The sequence below is a fragment of the Mercenaria mercenaria genome, chromosome 1 (genome assembly GCF_021730395.1).
Source record: "Mercenaria mercenaria strain notata chromosome 1, MADL_Memer_1, whole genome shotgun sequence".
Lineage (NCBI taxonomy): Eukaryota > Metazoa > Mollusca > Bivalvia > Venerida > Veneridae > Mercenaria > Mercenaria mercenaria.
In genome coordinates, this window is record NC_069361.1 from 64,399,311 (window position 1) to 64,411,954 (window position 12,644).

Here is a 12,644-nt window from a genome sequence, read left to right on the forward strand (position 1 = left end):
AATTCACACTGAATTATATTGTGTGTATTACTAACCTTGAGTATTGTATTGTCTATATGTTACAGTTTAAAGTGTTTGGGCAGCAGAATGCAGAACTAATTGGAAATCCAAGCACGCCAGCTAATAGCATGAACGATGAAGATGAGGTTGTCTTAGTTTCCCTTGAAAAACTTGAAAAAGAAGCAGTTGAGGTATAAATATAGCATTTCGTCTGACATTCAGCTAACTGCTGCAAATTGGATTGGTTTTACTGTGCGACCTAATTGGGAACACGCTTTTTTTATGTTGGACCTCCACCATATGCTCAGCAGGAAGAAAAAACAATATGAATTGAGAGGTCACGAGTTTGAACTCGGTCCCTATCAAGGTGGTAGTGTTGGAAGGTAGTAATTACATATAAATGAAGTCAGCACTTATAACTACCTTCTGGTACTAACCACTTTCTATGTTTCTTTGATGATTTGACATAAATTTTGTGTCAGAAATATCTGTCCTCCATCTTTTACTCTTAATCCAGAAACACACGCATTAGGTTTTGACTGACTACCATTAAATAACTGAAATACTGAGAGATTTAAATTTTTAAATTTTAACAATATAGTTATGTTGGTAAGGGTTCAAGTCTTACAGGATAGAAGAGATAGGAGATTGTTGTAGCAAATGTTTATGACTCCTCTTTTCATGGTTATAAATAATGGCAAAAAATAAAACCATGGTAAGAATAGGCAGAAAAAGTTAGAGCACCGCTCACCCCCACAAATTACAGCGCTTGCATGTTAAATTCTTCAATTTGATTGACTGCTTAAGTTGCATTCTATGTTGTATTAATTCTCTTGTGTCCTTTTCCATAATTAGCGGAATTGTGTCATGTTAAAAAATAAAATCCTTGTTATTACCTTATTTTTATGCCCCCGAAGGGAGGCATATAGTTTTTGAACCGTCTGTCAGTCTGTGGGTCTGTCAGTCTGTCCGCAATTTTCGTGTCCGGTCCATATCTTTGTCATCGATGGATGGATTTTCAAATAACTTGGCATGAATGTGTACCACAGTAAGACGACGTGTCGCGCGCAAGACCCAGGTCCGTAGCTCAAAGGTCAAGGTCACACTAAGACATTAAAGGATAGTGCATTGATGGGCGTGTCCGGTCCATATCTTTGTCATCGATGGATGGATTTTCAAATAACTTGGCATGAATGTGTACCACAGTAAGACGACGTGTCGCGTGCAAGACCCAGGTCTGTAGCTCAAAGGTCAAGGTCACACTTAGACATTAAAGGATAGTGCATTGATGGGCGTGTCCGGTCCATATCTTTGTCATCGATGGATGGATTTTCAAATAACTTGGCATGAATGTGTACCACAGTAAGACGACGTGTCGCGCGCAAGACCCAGGTCCGTAACTCAAAGGTCAAGGTCACACTTAGACGTTAAAAGATAGTGCATTGATGGGCGTGTCTGGTCCATATCTTTGTCATCGATGGATGGATTTTCAAATAACTTGGCATGAATGTGTACCACAGTAAGACGACGTGTCGCACGCAAGACCCAGGTCCGTAGGTCAAAGGTCCTAAACTCTAACATCGGCCATAACTATATATTCATTCAAAGTGCCATCGGGGGCATGTGTCATCCTATGGAGACAGCTCTTGTCTATTTCTCTTTATTTAGTAAATTGATGTTGTTTTCAATTTGTTCAGCTTTGTTTCCATTGCTTACAACATAAATATGTATTATATGGTTCATTTATTTGTTTACAATTCTACTACAGTAAGACCAATGTCCCTGACAGCTGGATTATTATGTTATTAGCTCACTTGTGGTTCTCAGATTTTGGCTTGCAGAATGTGGTTGTTTCTACCTAAGTAAAGCCACTTTCATGACTGCTTACTTGGATCACTTGCCTCTTAATTGTATGCGTTTTAGCCGTGCTAAGGTCATCGCATTAGAACACATTCCAGCTAATTCGTGCAAGGTCGGTGTTCTGCCCAGGTGTCCATCCATATCTGAAATAATGCGGAAAGTGCTCACATGGTCTTCCTCCAGCTCTGAAGCTGAACAGTTGCTATATTGTCAAACTGTTGAAGCATGACTGAAAACAGAATGTAATAAATGTAAAGGTAAGTCTACCTATAATTCTGTGTCACTGTGCGATACTGAATTTATTTGCTTTTCTTTCTTTCAGATAAGCAGGAAAAAGCCGAAAGACAAACCGTTATTGCGGAGAAAATCAGAGTTACCACATGATATCTCTATGATTAAAGCACTGGATGGTCATAAAAGACCGGACGATTATTTACACACTAATACAGAGACAGGCAACTGAGGCCGAATTGACGATAAGGCGGGCTAATGGGTCGGACGTAATCAGCTAGTACCCATGTTGAAGCCTGCTTGTTTAATCACTGAAAATAATATACAAAATGTTTAATCTTGAGGATCCATAACACATGTATATCCTGGAAAAATTATAAGGAAATAACACTTTTTGTGTTCTTTTAACAGATTGAAAATACTTCTTCCTACAATCATGATAATCATTCACATTCTACATATGAAGAAACTTACCCTAATAATATCATAAATAACATGTAATAATGGTCATATTTGTTTAAATACTTTGTAAATTGCTGACATTTTTGTTACTAGGATATATAGTGATTTTACCCACATTATAATGAAATTGTTATTTATTATTTTTGAACAGACTGAATTAATACATTAGACATTCGAATCTTAGCTCGCATTCCAAGGAATTGAAACTTTAATTGTGTGTGTGTTTTTTTTTAAAGCAACTTCTTCACAGGTGGAGAATCTTCTAAATCATCAACACACAATATGACATTAATGTTTAACAAGCGATGGCTCTAATTAAATAAATATATACATTTGTACCTGTGCAGAGTGTTCAGTTTGTTTGTAATTTGAAATGAAATGCATTATGCTGTTGTCATTCAGAGCAAACATCTGTTTAAAGGATGGGAGTTAAATTTGACCACCGTCTCACTCGCATAGCTCAGGATTATGCGAGTGAAACTATATTCATACCCAACAGACCATGCAAGTGCTTTTATGATGGTGCTTATCAGGGTTTTTTTTGTGTACGTAAGCCAGTCTGGCAATTTAAAAAAAAAAAAATTAGTAGTAATGATATTATGATCAGTGTTTCATTTCCTGCACTGTGGTAATGAATTATGGACAATGTTGAGAACACTTGTTAAAATGAATGACAGTACACTTAGGGCCAGCTGATTTTTACTGGCAGCCAGTTGTACTTGGAAAGTAGAGGAAAAAAAATTCACCCTTGTATACAGCTATGCTTCATTTACCAGGAATAAAATATGTCTTAAAACATTCCAGAATTACACGAATAATGAAAATTTAGGGTTAATTTTCTTTTCACCTCATACTTATGAAAAAGTTGCTTTAATTGACACAGTGACCATTGAACGATAATAATATATGTTCAGGGAGAACATTTTGTGGATGTAGAGCCAAACTGTTGTTGGTGCGTTAATATTGTGTAAGCTCATACAATAGTTTTGTGGCAAATCCACAGAATGTTAAAATTTAATGTCAGTATGTCTTTTTTTTTTAGTATTTTTTTAGAGACTTTGGTAGAGAAAGTTCTTTATCTGATCATCTACTTTCAGCATATCTAAAAATTATGAAGACTTAAAAGGGAAAATCAAGATTAATGAATTTTGTAAAGTTTCACATTTTGGACAAACGTACAGGAAAATAATTCACTACGGAGAATATTACTGCTATGTTGGATTGATTTTTGCACAGCTTTAGACTTCCTTAAAGCTGCCATGAGGTGGTACTCTCTGCATAAACTTTAAAAATTGCAGCTTTGTTGATAGGAAGGTACAGAAATATGTTGCCAGATATTTTCGTTTTTCCTGTCAAAAAAAAATTATATATATATATATATTTTCACCTCAGTCCAAAAAATAATGGTTAACTGCACCATTATGTCAGTGCAGTTGGCCAGTTTTTGCACTGCCATGACAGTATATTTTGGGTTGGATGACTAGGTAAAGAACATTTTCTATGTTATTGGTGTCTCTGAAACTATTACCTCGGTCTGTATAGTGCATAAAGGTCAATTTCTTGTTTTTTGTTTCATCCGTGTCATCAAGATGGTACAATCTAGTTCTGCAAGCTTTTCCTGTGATGTAGAGTCTGTAACTTGTTTCATGTTGCTTTCGGTGAATTTTTGCTTTGTGGTATGGATAACTGTGACACTTTTCCTTAGCAGATCCTCTGGCTGCATACCTGAATTGACTCTGAACAAGAACTAGGTGCAAAATTTTAACAAGTGCCTTTGAATAACATTGGAATTTGTGTATTTTTTGCACTAAAGGGACACAATTTACTCATATTTTGAAAGACCTGATCTGTTAATTTGTTTTGCATTTCCATACTTAATATGCAGTAAAATGGGAGAGTTCATCAACTTCAACATTAGTCTCCCCTCCTCCACTACTTACTTGGTGTAGCATTAGGTTTTAAAAGATGATGAAGTTTTTCAGAATAATACGTAGCATGAGGCATGCATCGTTGAACCTTCAGCTAATACAAATGAATACATTGGACTTAGTAACAGGTCTAACAAACCAACATTCCAGTCTGATTTTACTCCAAGGTGAGATAAAATTTGGATCAGATCTGTGCTGATGTTTAAAATAATGGTAAAATGAAGTTTTAACTTTCAAACAAAGGAGCTTCTGTCACACTGCAGGGGAACTTAGAGCTACTGTATGCTTTTTGCAGTGTAAAACCTAGCTCCACGGTTATTAAACTATGTTTGGAGACTAGTCTCAAATTGAAACATACCATTTGGCAATTTCAGGATTAAGTTCAAATCCAACCAATCAAATGCTGTAGTATTCAGACTGGTATCCACATTTAGATTTATTACCATGGATAAGGTTGAAGATTATTGTATGCAATGTTTGCCCTGGTTATCTGGCCATTCTATGCTGGTCATAGAATATGTTTTTTGTGATACAGGACATGGCAGGCCTGTAGCGTAGCCATTTTGACTCTCCAGTTCAAATTTATGTATATATCAAGATTGTTGTTGGTGATAATTTGTTTCTTTTTAGAAAAAATGTTTTCGGTGTGTCTACATGTCTCATGTAAGATGTGTGACATGGTTATTTGTGTTTTGGAGCTTTCACCAAATATAAGTGGAGAAATTTCAAAGACTGGTGGCATATACGGGATTCTTTGTTGTCTTCTTATTCTTTTGAATGTAATCTTTGATATCTTTTTCTTTTTTTTTTTACAATGATCAATGTAAAATGAGAAGTCTACAAATAAAGTGGTGTTGAAGTTGTAACTTTGTATCTGGTCTAAATGCTTTTGATCTTAAAGTTAATGTTTGTGTTAAAAGGGATAAGCTTTTTGTAAAAGCAAGACTTTGTCACAGTTAACTCTTTCAGAATTAATAAAGACAGAGAGAATATGTCAGATTGTAAATTGTCTCCTAAACTAAACACTTAAAGTAAACACATGTATTTTTCTCATGTTATTTTTGTAAAGGCAAGTTGGAAAAAATGAGAACTTGGACGGTATGTTTTGGATGTTCAGGATATGGCCTTATGTAAGATGTGTAAAAGATCTTGTGAAAAAAAAAGATAATGAAATTGTTCTGCTCTAAGCAATTGCAGTGCTTTCACAGTCATAATATTAAATTGTACCGATTAGAAACTTTTCCGGCACACAGTCTGGAAGAATTGTTTTTCAAGGTTGCAGCCCAGTGGGATGAAATTTAATACAAGATTGGTCATTTTGTACCCCTCTGATCTTTTAAACAATTTTGAGTTTTAAAAAAAATGGATCCAAACTTGAAATATAAGTTTTCATAGGGTAGATTTATATTGACCTAGATATTTTAAACATATGATCTGACAGAGCCAAAAGTATGTTTTGACTTCCCAAGTTCAAGTTTGTTAGTGGCATATTCTTGACTCTGCCTTTTAATTGACTGAATATATACATACTGTGATAATGATATTGACAATTCAGATAAGAGTGAATGATTTTAGTGATTAAAAGGAAGTCTATGTTAGTGATATATATGAGTATGCTCAGTAGCTGTCGTGTATATTGTAGAATAAGGGTCAGATGGAGCAAAAAGTACCCTGTGGCAATTGATGTTATGTGATAAAGTTTACTGACTTACGATATGAAATGCTTACAAATCTGGAGATTTCATCCCCATCCCTTCTTTCTTTCCAAATCTCAAATTAATTTTGGACAGTATTAGTTGATATTTAATTTGTTTTTGAGAAGAGCTGGTGTGGTATGGTTGTAGTAATCAGTTTTGAAAGATATGTTGAAACTTGTCCGTTGAAGTTACATGTTGAAATGAATAAAAAAATGTTTGTTTCAAATTTTTAGAAAATTTTCAACAAATTGACTGTAACTATACATTACTGATGCTGTTAAATGTATTTAGAAATATTTGTATAGATTGTTTAGTATGGTGAGTGAATTAAATTTTTTAAGGGAATGTATTTGTTTTAGTGAAGTTATCCAATTATAAGGTGTCAGTTGAAACATAAGTGCGTATGAATTCAGGGTGACCAAAAAATCACATGCCAGAACTACACTAAATAATCGTCACCTTAGCGCAAAAGTGAATAAGTCCTTTAAGTCAGTGGAGTTATCCACTTTTTGCACTGAGGTGAAACATGCAGATTAAACAATCTAACATAAGTTAACCATGTTATTTTACTGTGTTGGTAGTCAGTGGTAAAGCTGACTGACTGTTCATATCCGCTCGTAGTGCAGAATTCTTTCAGGTGAGTAAGTTAAAGAAAATCAGTGGTTCTACCCCGCTGCCCACCCAATTGGGAAGGGGAATCTGGGTCTTCCACAGTCAGCTGACCTTGATTGTATTAGTTTGACCTCTACCCCAACAAATCAAAACAAACTTTATCTTTACAGGATCTAACAGGCATGGTACCACAATTACTATTTGACCATGGTCTCCCTGTCATTTTTGAAACCATTCATTTACTTAGCACCTACCCATCTTTTTTTCTTTTTAAGGGAGAACCACTATTTTTTGGTACAGTAAGCAGCCAGTATAGCAGTATTACCAGTTATATACCTATGTAAATTCTGTCAAATAGAGGACTTTTATTTTTCAGGTAAATACGAACCGGCAGAAAAAAAATGTATTGTACCTTTTGTATTGTATGTTACAGGGCTAGTTTCACTTAATATGCATGACCTGAGTTCTATAAATAGTACACACAAAACTTACACTCGGTTCCATTTTAACATTGAAAAAACTGTTAAAACATACAAGACTTTGTTTGATAAGAAAATGACAAAAAGGTGGAGGTATATAATAAATTGGCCATTGTAACAGCCGGTTGGATAAAACCCGTCACACAAGCAGGTCATGTAAACCTGACCTGGCAAAATTCAAACAAGCCAGATACAGCATCCAAGATCAATCTATCCTGTTTTATAGAGGATATAGTCCCTAGGTCAATATTCTGCGTCTTTAAAGCATTAATTGCCAAATTTGCAGGAGGGTGAGCAAGTTTTCACTCCTTTGCTTGATTAGATTGCAACAGAGGAACAAGTTCTGTTTTAATTGAGTAAATATTTTGCATGTGAAATATGGACCAAATTAACTGTTAACATTTATTTTGAGTGATTTTACCTGTTAAGAACTTGATTTCATGCTTGCATCGTTTTAGTGTCACTCACGATTCTTTTCACCATGGAATCATCGAGCTGGAAAAAAATGCTGGATATTGAAATGAAATACTGTTTTCTGAAGTAAATAAAACAGTTAGAAATAGATAATTTTAAGTGAATACCCTCATCAGCTTAAACATCAAACATTAGTATTTTAGAGATGTTTTATTGCTATTTTAAGTATTTTACATGGACAGTGGTATTCACCGTTTCATGTATGTTACAAATTGCTAGGTTTTTATCATGTTTGTAAACAATATTTCTATGATTTTTTAAAAAATAATTAGCATTTTTAACAATACTTTGTGACTGTTTCATAAGTCAGGATGTTCACAGTAGTTTTATTTCATATTAGTTGAGTACTTACTGTTTCAGTAATACCACTTCCAGTCAGAATGAATGCTCTGATGATGACAGTATTCTGATGTAATGATACACATATCATGGTTCCTTGAGTATCATAACTAGCAGATTTTACTGTATCTCAAAAAGTATTAGACCTTGAATCATGAAACCATATAGAAATAAAAAAAATTACTGGACATTAGTAAGGCTTGGTATGTTTAGTGGCAGCTTTTATAAGAGCATCACGGTTTGAGTACCAGTTTTCACATTCTTTCGACTTGTTTGGGTTCCTTTTAGTTGAGCAGTAAAAGAAGGAATATATAGGTGTTTTAAGTTTTAGAGATAGAATAAATGATACAGTTAGTGTGGTATCAGGTAGGGAACAATTGGTGTGAATGTAAAACTCATTATTTGGTTGGTTTGATGTGAATTATCAGGACATTTTACAGCTGGACTTCGACATGTATTTGAAACACATAGCTGCTTTTGGAAGATGTTTAATTGATAAAAATGTTGAAGTATTCATGCATAAAAATAGAGTGCCATTCTAATAAAAAAATCAAAATTTTATAGGGCAGTTTTACCCAGTGACTGCAGTGTGTAATTTTCTGGTGTGATGATTAAATGTGAAATTATATGACAGTTTTGAATTATGTTTTATGTTATAGAAGTTCAGCATGGATGATTTATATCGGATGATGGTATTTCCTTAATGTAAATTAATTTTAATGAAAGATCATGAATAAGAGAATTTGTGTAATTGTTTAACTAACATGGTAAAACTTATGTACCGTAAAAACTCTAATATATTACGCAGTTTTTTTACGATTTTTTTTCATTTTCTCAAAGGGGTGCGTAATATACACCATGGTAGAGCAAACATTTTTTCCCAGCTTGAAAACCCGAAAATATCCGTGAAAATCGGACAATTTTGTCAACTGTCATGTGTTAACATTTTGGGCCGTGCTTTTTTAACCTCCGCTTGAAGAGCGATTTATTGGGTGGGTCTAAAAACACCTACGGAACCGAACCTCTGATGATATATGGTAACGTTGGTTTTGATTGCGAGTTTAAATTTTTGTATTCATAATTTGTAAATTTAATTAATAAATATGGTACATATCCAGAGCACCGGATAATGTGTCAGTTTAATAATAAGGCAAAATACAAAATTTCGCGGTTCCGGGTTGTAGGTGTTTGATCATTAAAGTCATTATCTTCCAAGGATGCTCAAATAAATTGCAATTAAAACAGATTGTTATTTCTTTATTTCCAGCCAATTATTACTGATTAACCGCGATTTTCTCGTTTGATGTTCCCATAATTATGAGAAATTTGTTCGCATGTCTATTAAAGCGTACTAAGGTGTTGACAGCTTGAAAAAGTTCTCAAATACTTTAGAAAGAATTTGTCTCTCAGATATTGTCACTGTTGTCTGTAACAGATTAGGCCTACTGCAGTATGCAGCAATTGCGATTTTCACGAGAAATTGTTTTTACGCATGCCGCTAATGGCCGATTTCGGGTTTGTAAACAACATTTTCTGACTGATTTTTCGATGTGTAACATATTCCAATGTAAGCATTTTTCCCAAGATTTTGATACAAGATCTGGGGTGCGTAATATACATGCTAGCGTGATATATTCGAGCTTTTACGGTATATTGAAATCTTAACCTCTCTGACCTTCACGCTTCAACTCTTTTCATCTTACCAGACAGATTTTTTTGTTGGGGTAAAAGTCAATTGTTTACAAGTCAAAGGAGGGATGTGTCAGCATGAAATACTTTCACAATCAAGCTTCGGAACAATACATAGTTTTTGTTCATTTTGTATATATAATAGGAATATACATACATATATATAAGGTGATTTTGTTCTGTATGTTTTGTTATTCACTGTAACTTGTTTAGTGTCTTATTTATCATAGAAGTTCATTTCTTCAAGGAGATACCGTTTATTTTTCTGTAGCAGTATTTTTAACACAACAGCACTTTCGAGAAATAGGCTAGTTCACGAGCACATAATAGGAGTAACTTGTTATTTTGATGAGACCAGATTCTGGGTTTGTAGGTCATTGAATACAGTGATAAAAACACAGAACTTGTAAAATATTGTTTACAATATGACGCACTTTGAGCACAAGATTTTTGTCATTATTAAATTAAAGAAAGGATTACATACTTATTATGAAAAAAAGTATTTTTTTGTGGGATACTAATTTGTTTGGATTTCATGATCACAAAATTGAATCCCAGTCAACAAGTAAGATTTCTTTGAAATTTAAAATCCACATGGTTAATATGTACACAGGAAATAGTTGTTTTAGATCAACTATAAATTTTCATGCCAACAGAATTATACAGTTTCATAATAGATTTAATACATTCAGTTATTTAGTGTTACTGATCACTTCAGAATTAAAGGGCACAGTATTGGCCTTTATATTTATAAAATTTGTTAATTAGATTTGGTTGTTTAAGATTTTCTTCAATTTTGCTGGGAACATTTATAGGGCAGATTTTCCTCAAATTTACAAGTTATCAAAATTTCATTCTTTTATTCATTTACAGTTTGTGTTTTAATCACTCTGTCTTTGAATACCATCCATATAGAAATTTGCATTATGTTTACTGGGATCTGATGTTACACTAGCAAACATGGAGTAGAACAGTATTTACAGGTACATGAATATTCAAGTATGATTTTTTTTTATTGAAAATCTAAGAAATGACCTTTCAGACTGAGAGGTCTTCACCAGTTCATCCTAAACTCTTAATGAGAACAACAGAAATAAACATTTCTTCAGTTTTACAAGAGAAACTGTATTGATTCATGGCAGATGTATCAGATTTTTTTCCCAAAATTTAGAACAGTTTATTCAAATATTACTCTTATCATGTAAATCTAATGGCAGAACATCTGATGCAGTCGTATTCTGTGTACATACGTTTTGTTTAGTTGTCATAGAAGTATTATTTGACATCAGTAAGTTCAGAAATTTCTTATTTTTTATGGCAGCTTTTGTATTAAAAACAAAGTTTGTTTTTTCTATGGAACAGTCAATTTGATTCTTATTCAAAGAAGTTTTTAATAATAATTGAGTGTATGAAATCACATATCATTAAATGTACATTTGTTGCTTCAGTCGGAGATTAAAAGGACTATGAAAGTGTTTTTTTTAATTTCAGACATATGCTTGTAATTCATAGACCTTGGTTGGATTTTGAACTAATTATTCTGTGGTAAGCTTCTACTAAAAAACAAGAGAAATTGTAAAAAAAATGAATATTGTTCTTATAGAAAAATTCATAATTATTATAAAAAGGTACATGTACTTAAAATCTGAAATTAAATTTTTCTGGAATTCAGTTTCATTTATCTTGTGAATCATTGACTTAAAAACCACAAAGGTGTGTTAATTGTAAAGAAAATGTCTTCATTGATAAATGAAATATCTCCTTTGTTAATCATGAGATTTAGTGAGATTTGTTTTTTTTATATTAAACACATGTTTATATATTCTTAAAGAAATTAACATAAACATATGAGAAATTAATCGAAATTAAATTTAAAACTAGTGAATAGTAAGTTGGAAATTCACCTTAAGGTGCTGCATCCATTTATAATCTGGCTGTGCATACAGTTCATCTATAACCTTAAGCTGTCAAATCTACACCTGCTCAAAATAATTCTGTTCAAATCATTGTTACATCTTTGTGACAGGACACTGTACTTTGAGTGAGTTTATATTGTAACTCTACTTTGTGATCATGTTATTTGCAATACAGGGAATAAACTTCTCTGAACTGTATGTAATATTTCATTGTTTTTACAATTCCTTTGAGGGGCCTCGTTGGCCAAGTGGTTAAGGTTGCTGACTTTGACCCACTTCCCTCACCGATGTGGGTTTATGCCTCGCTTGGGGCATTGAATTGTTCATTTGAAGAAGCCATCAAGCTGGGTTACGGAAGGTCGATGACTTTACCCAGGTACCCACTTGTGATGATATAATGCACGGAAGGGCACTTGTGTCTTCCTCCACCATCAAAAGCTGGAAAGTTATCATATGACCTATGTGCTGGTGTTACGCTAAATTAACATCAGAAAAAATATCTTTTGAATGCGGGGTAGTTCAAATAATTTTGATAATTGAATGCTGCGAAATACTCTACAGGAATATTTAACCAAATGCCCACTGGCAACATGTCAAACCCGTCTGGTGTCAAACGGACTAACGACACCAAGTTTTGACCTTTGACCTTTTAAGTATGACCTTGACCTTTGAGGTAGGGGTCTTGGAGTTGTACGCGACACTCTGTCTCATTGAGGCAAACATTTATGCCAAATAAAAAAAGATTGCTTTGTGCATGGCAAAGTTACAACCCGAACAAGCTCTAAAATGACCTTTGGCCCCAAAGTTTGGGATAGGGAGCGAGGTTTGTGCATGACACTCTGTCTCATATAGGTGAACCTTTGTGCCAAAGAAAAAAAGATTGCTTCATACTTAACCAAAGTTGAGGCCTGGGCAAGCTCTAAAATGAACTTTGACCCCTAACCGTGACCTTGACCT

General features: G+C 33.9%; 1 protein-coding gene across 3 annotated transcripts in view; it reads left to right on the plus strand.

The window, feature by feature from the left end:
• The window catches only part of LOC123535807 (serine/threonine-protein phosphatase 2A 56 kDa regulatory subunit gamma isoform-like), a 72,974-nt gene extending 61,089 nt beyond the window's left edge, over window positions 1-11,885 (plus strand). For all 3 annotated transcript variants that reach the window (XM_045318560.2, XM_045318575.2, XM_045318567.2), the window contains exons 15-16: window positions 66-191; window positions 2,183-11,885. In XM_045318560.2, coding sequence (XP_045174495.1) covers window positions 66-191; window positions 2,183-2,323 — 267 coding nt within the window. In that variant the 3' untranslated portion in view covers window positions 2,324-11,885. The remainder of the gene's footprint in view (window positions 1-65; window positions 192-2,182) is intronic.
• The last annotated feature ends 759 nt before the right edge of the window (window positions 11,886-12,644 follow it).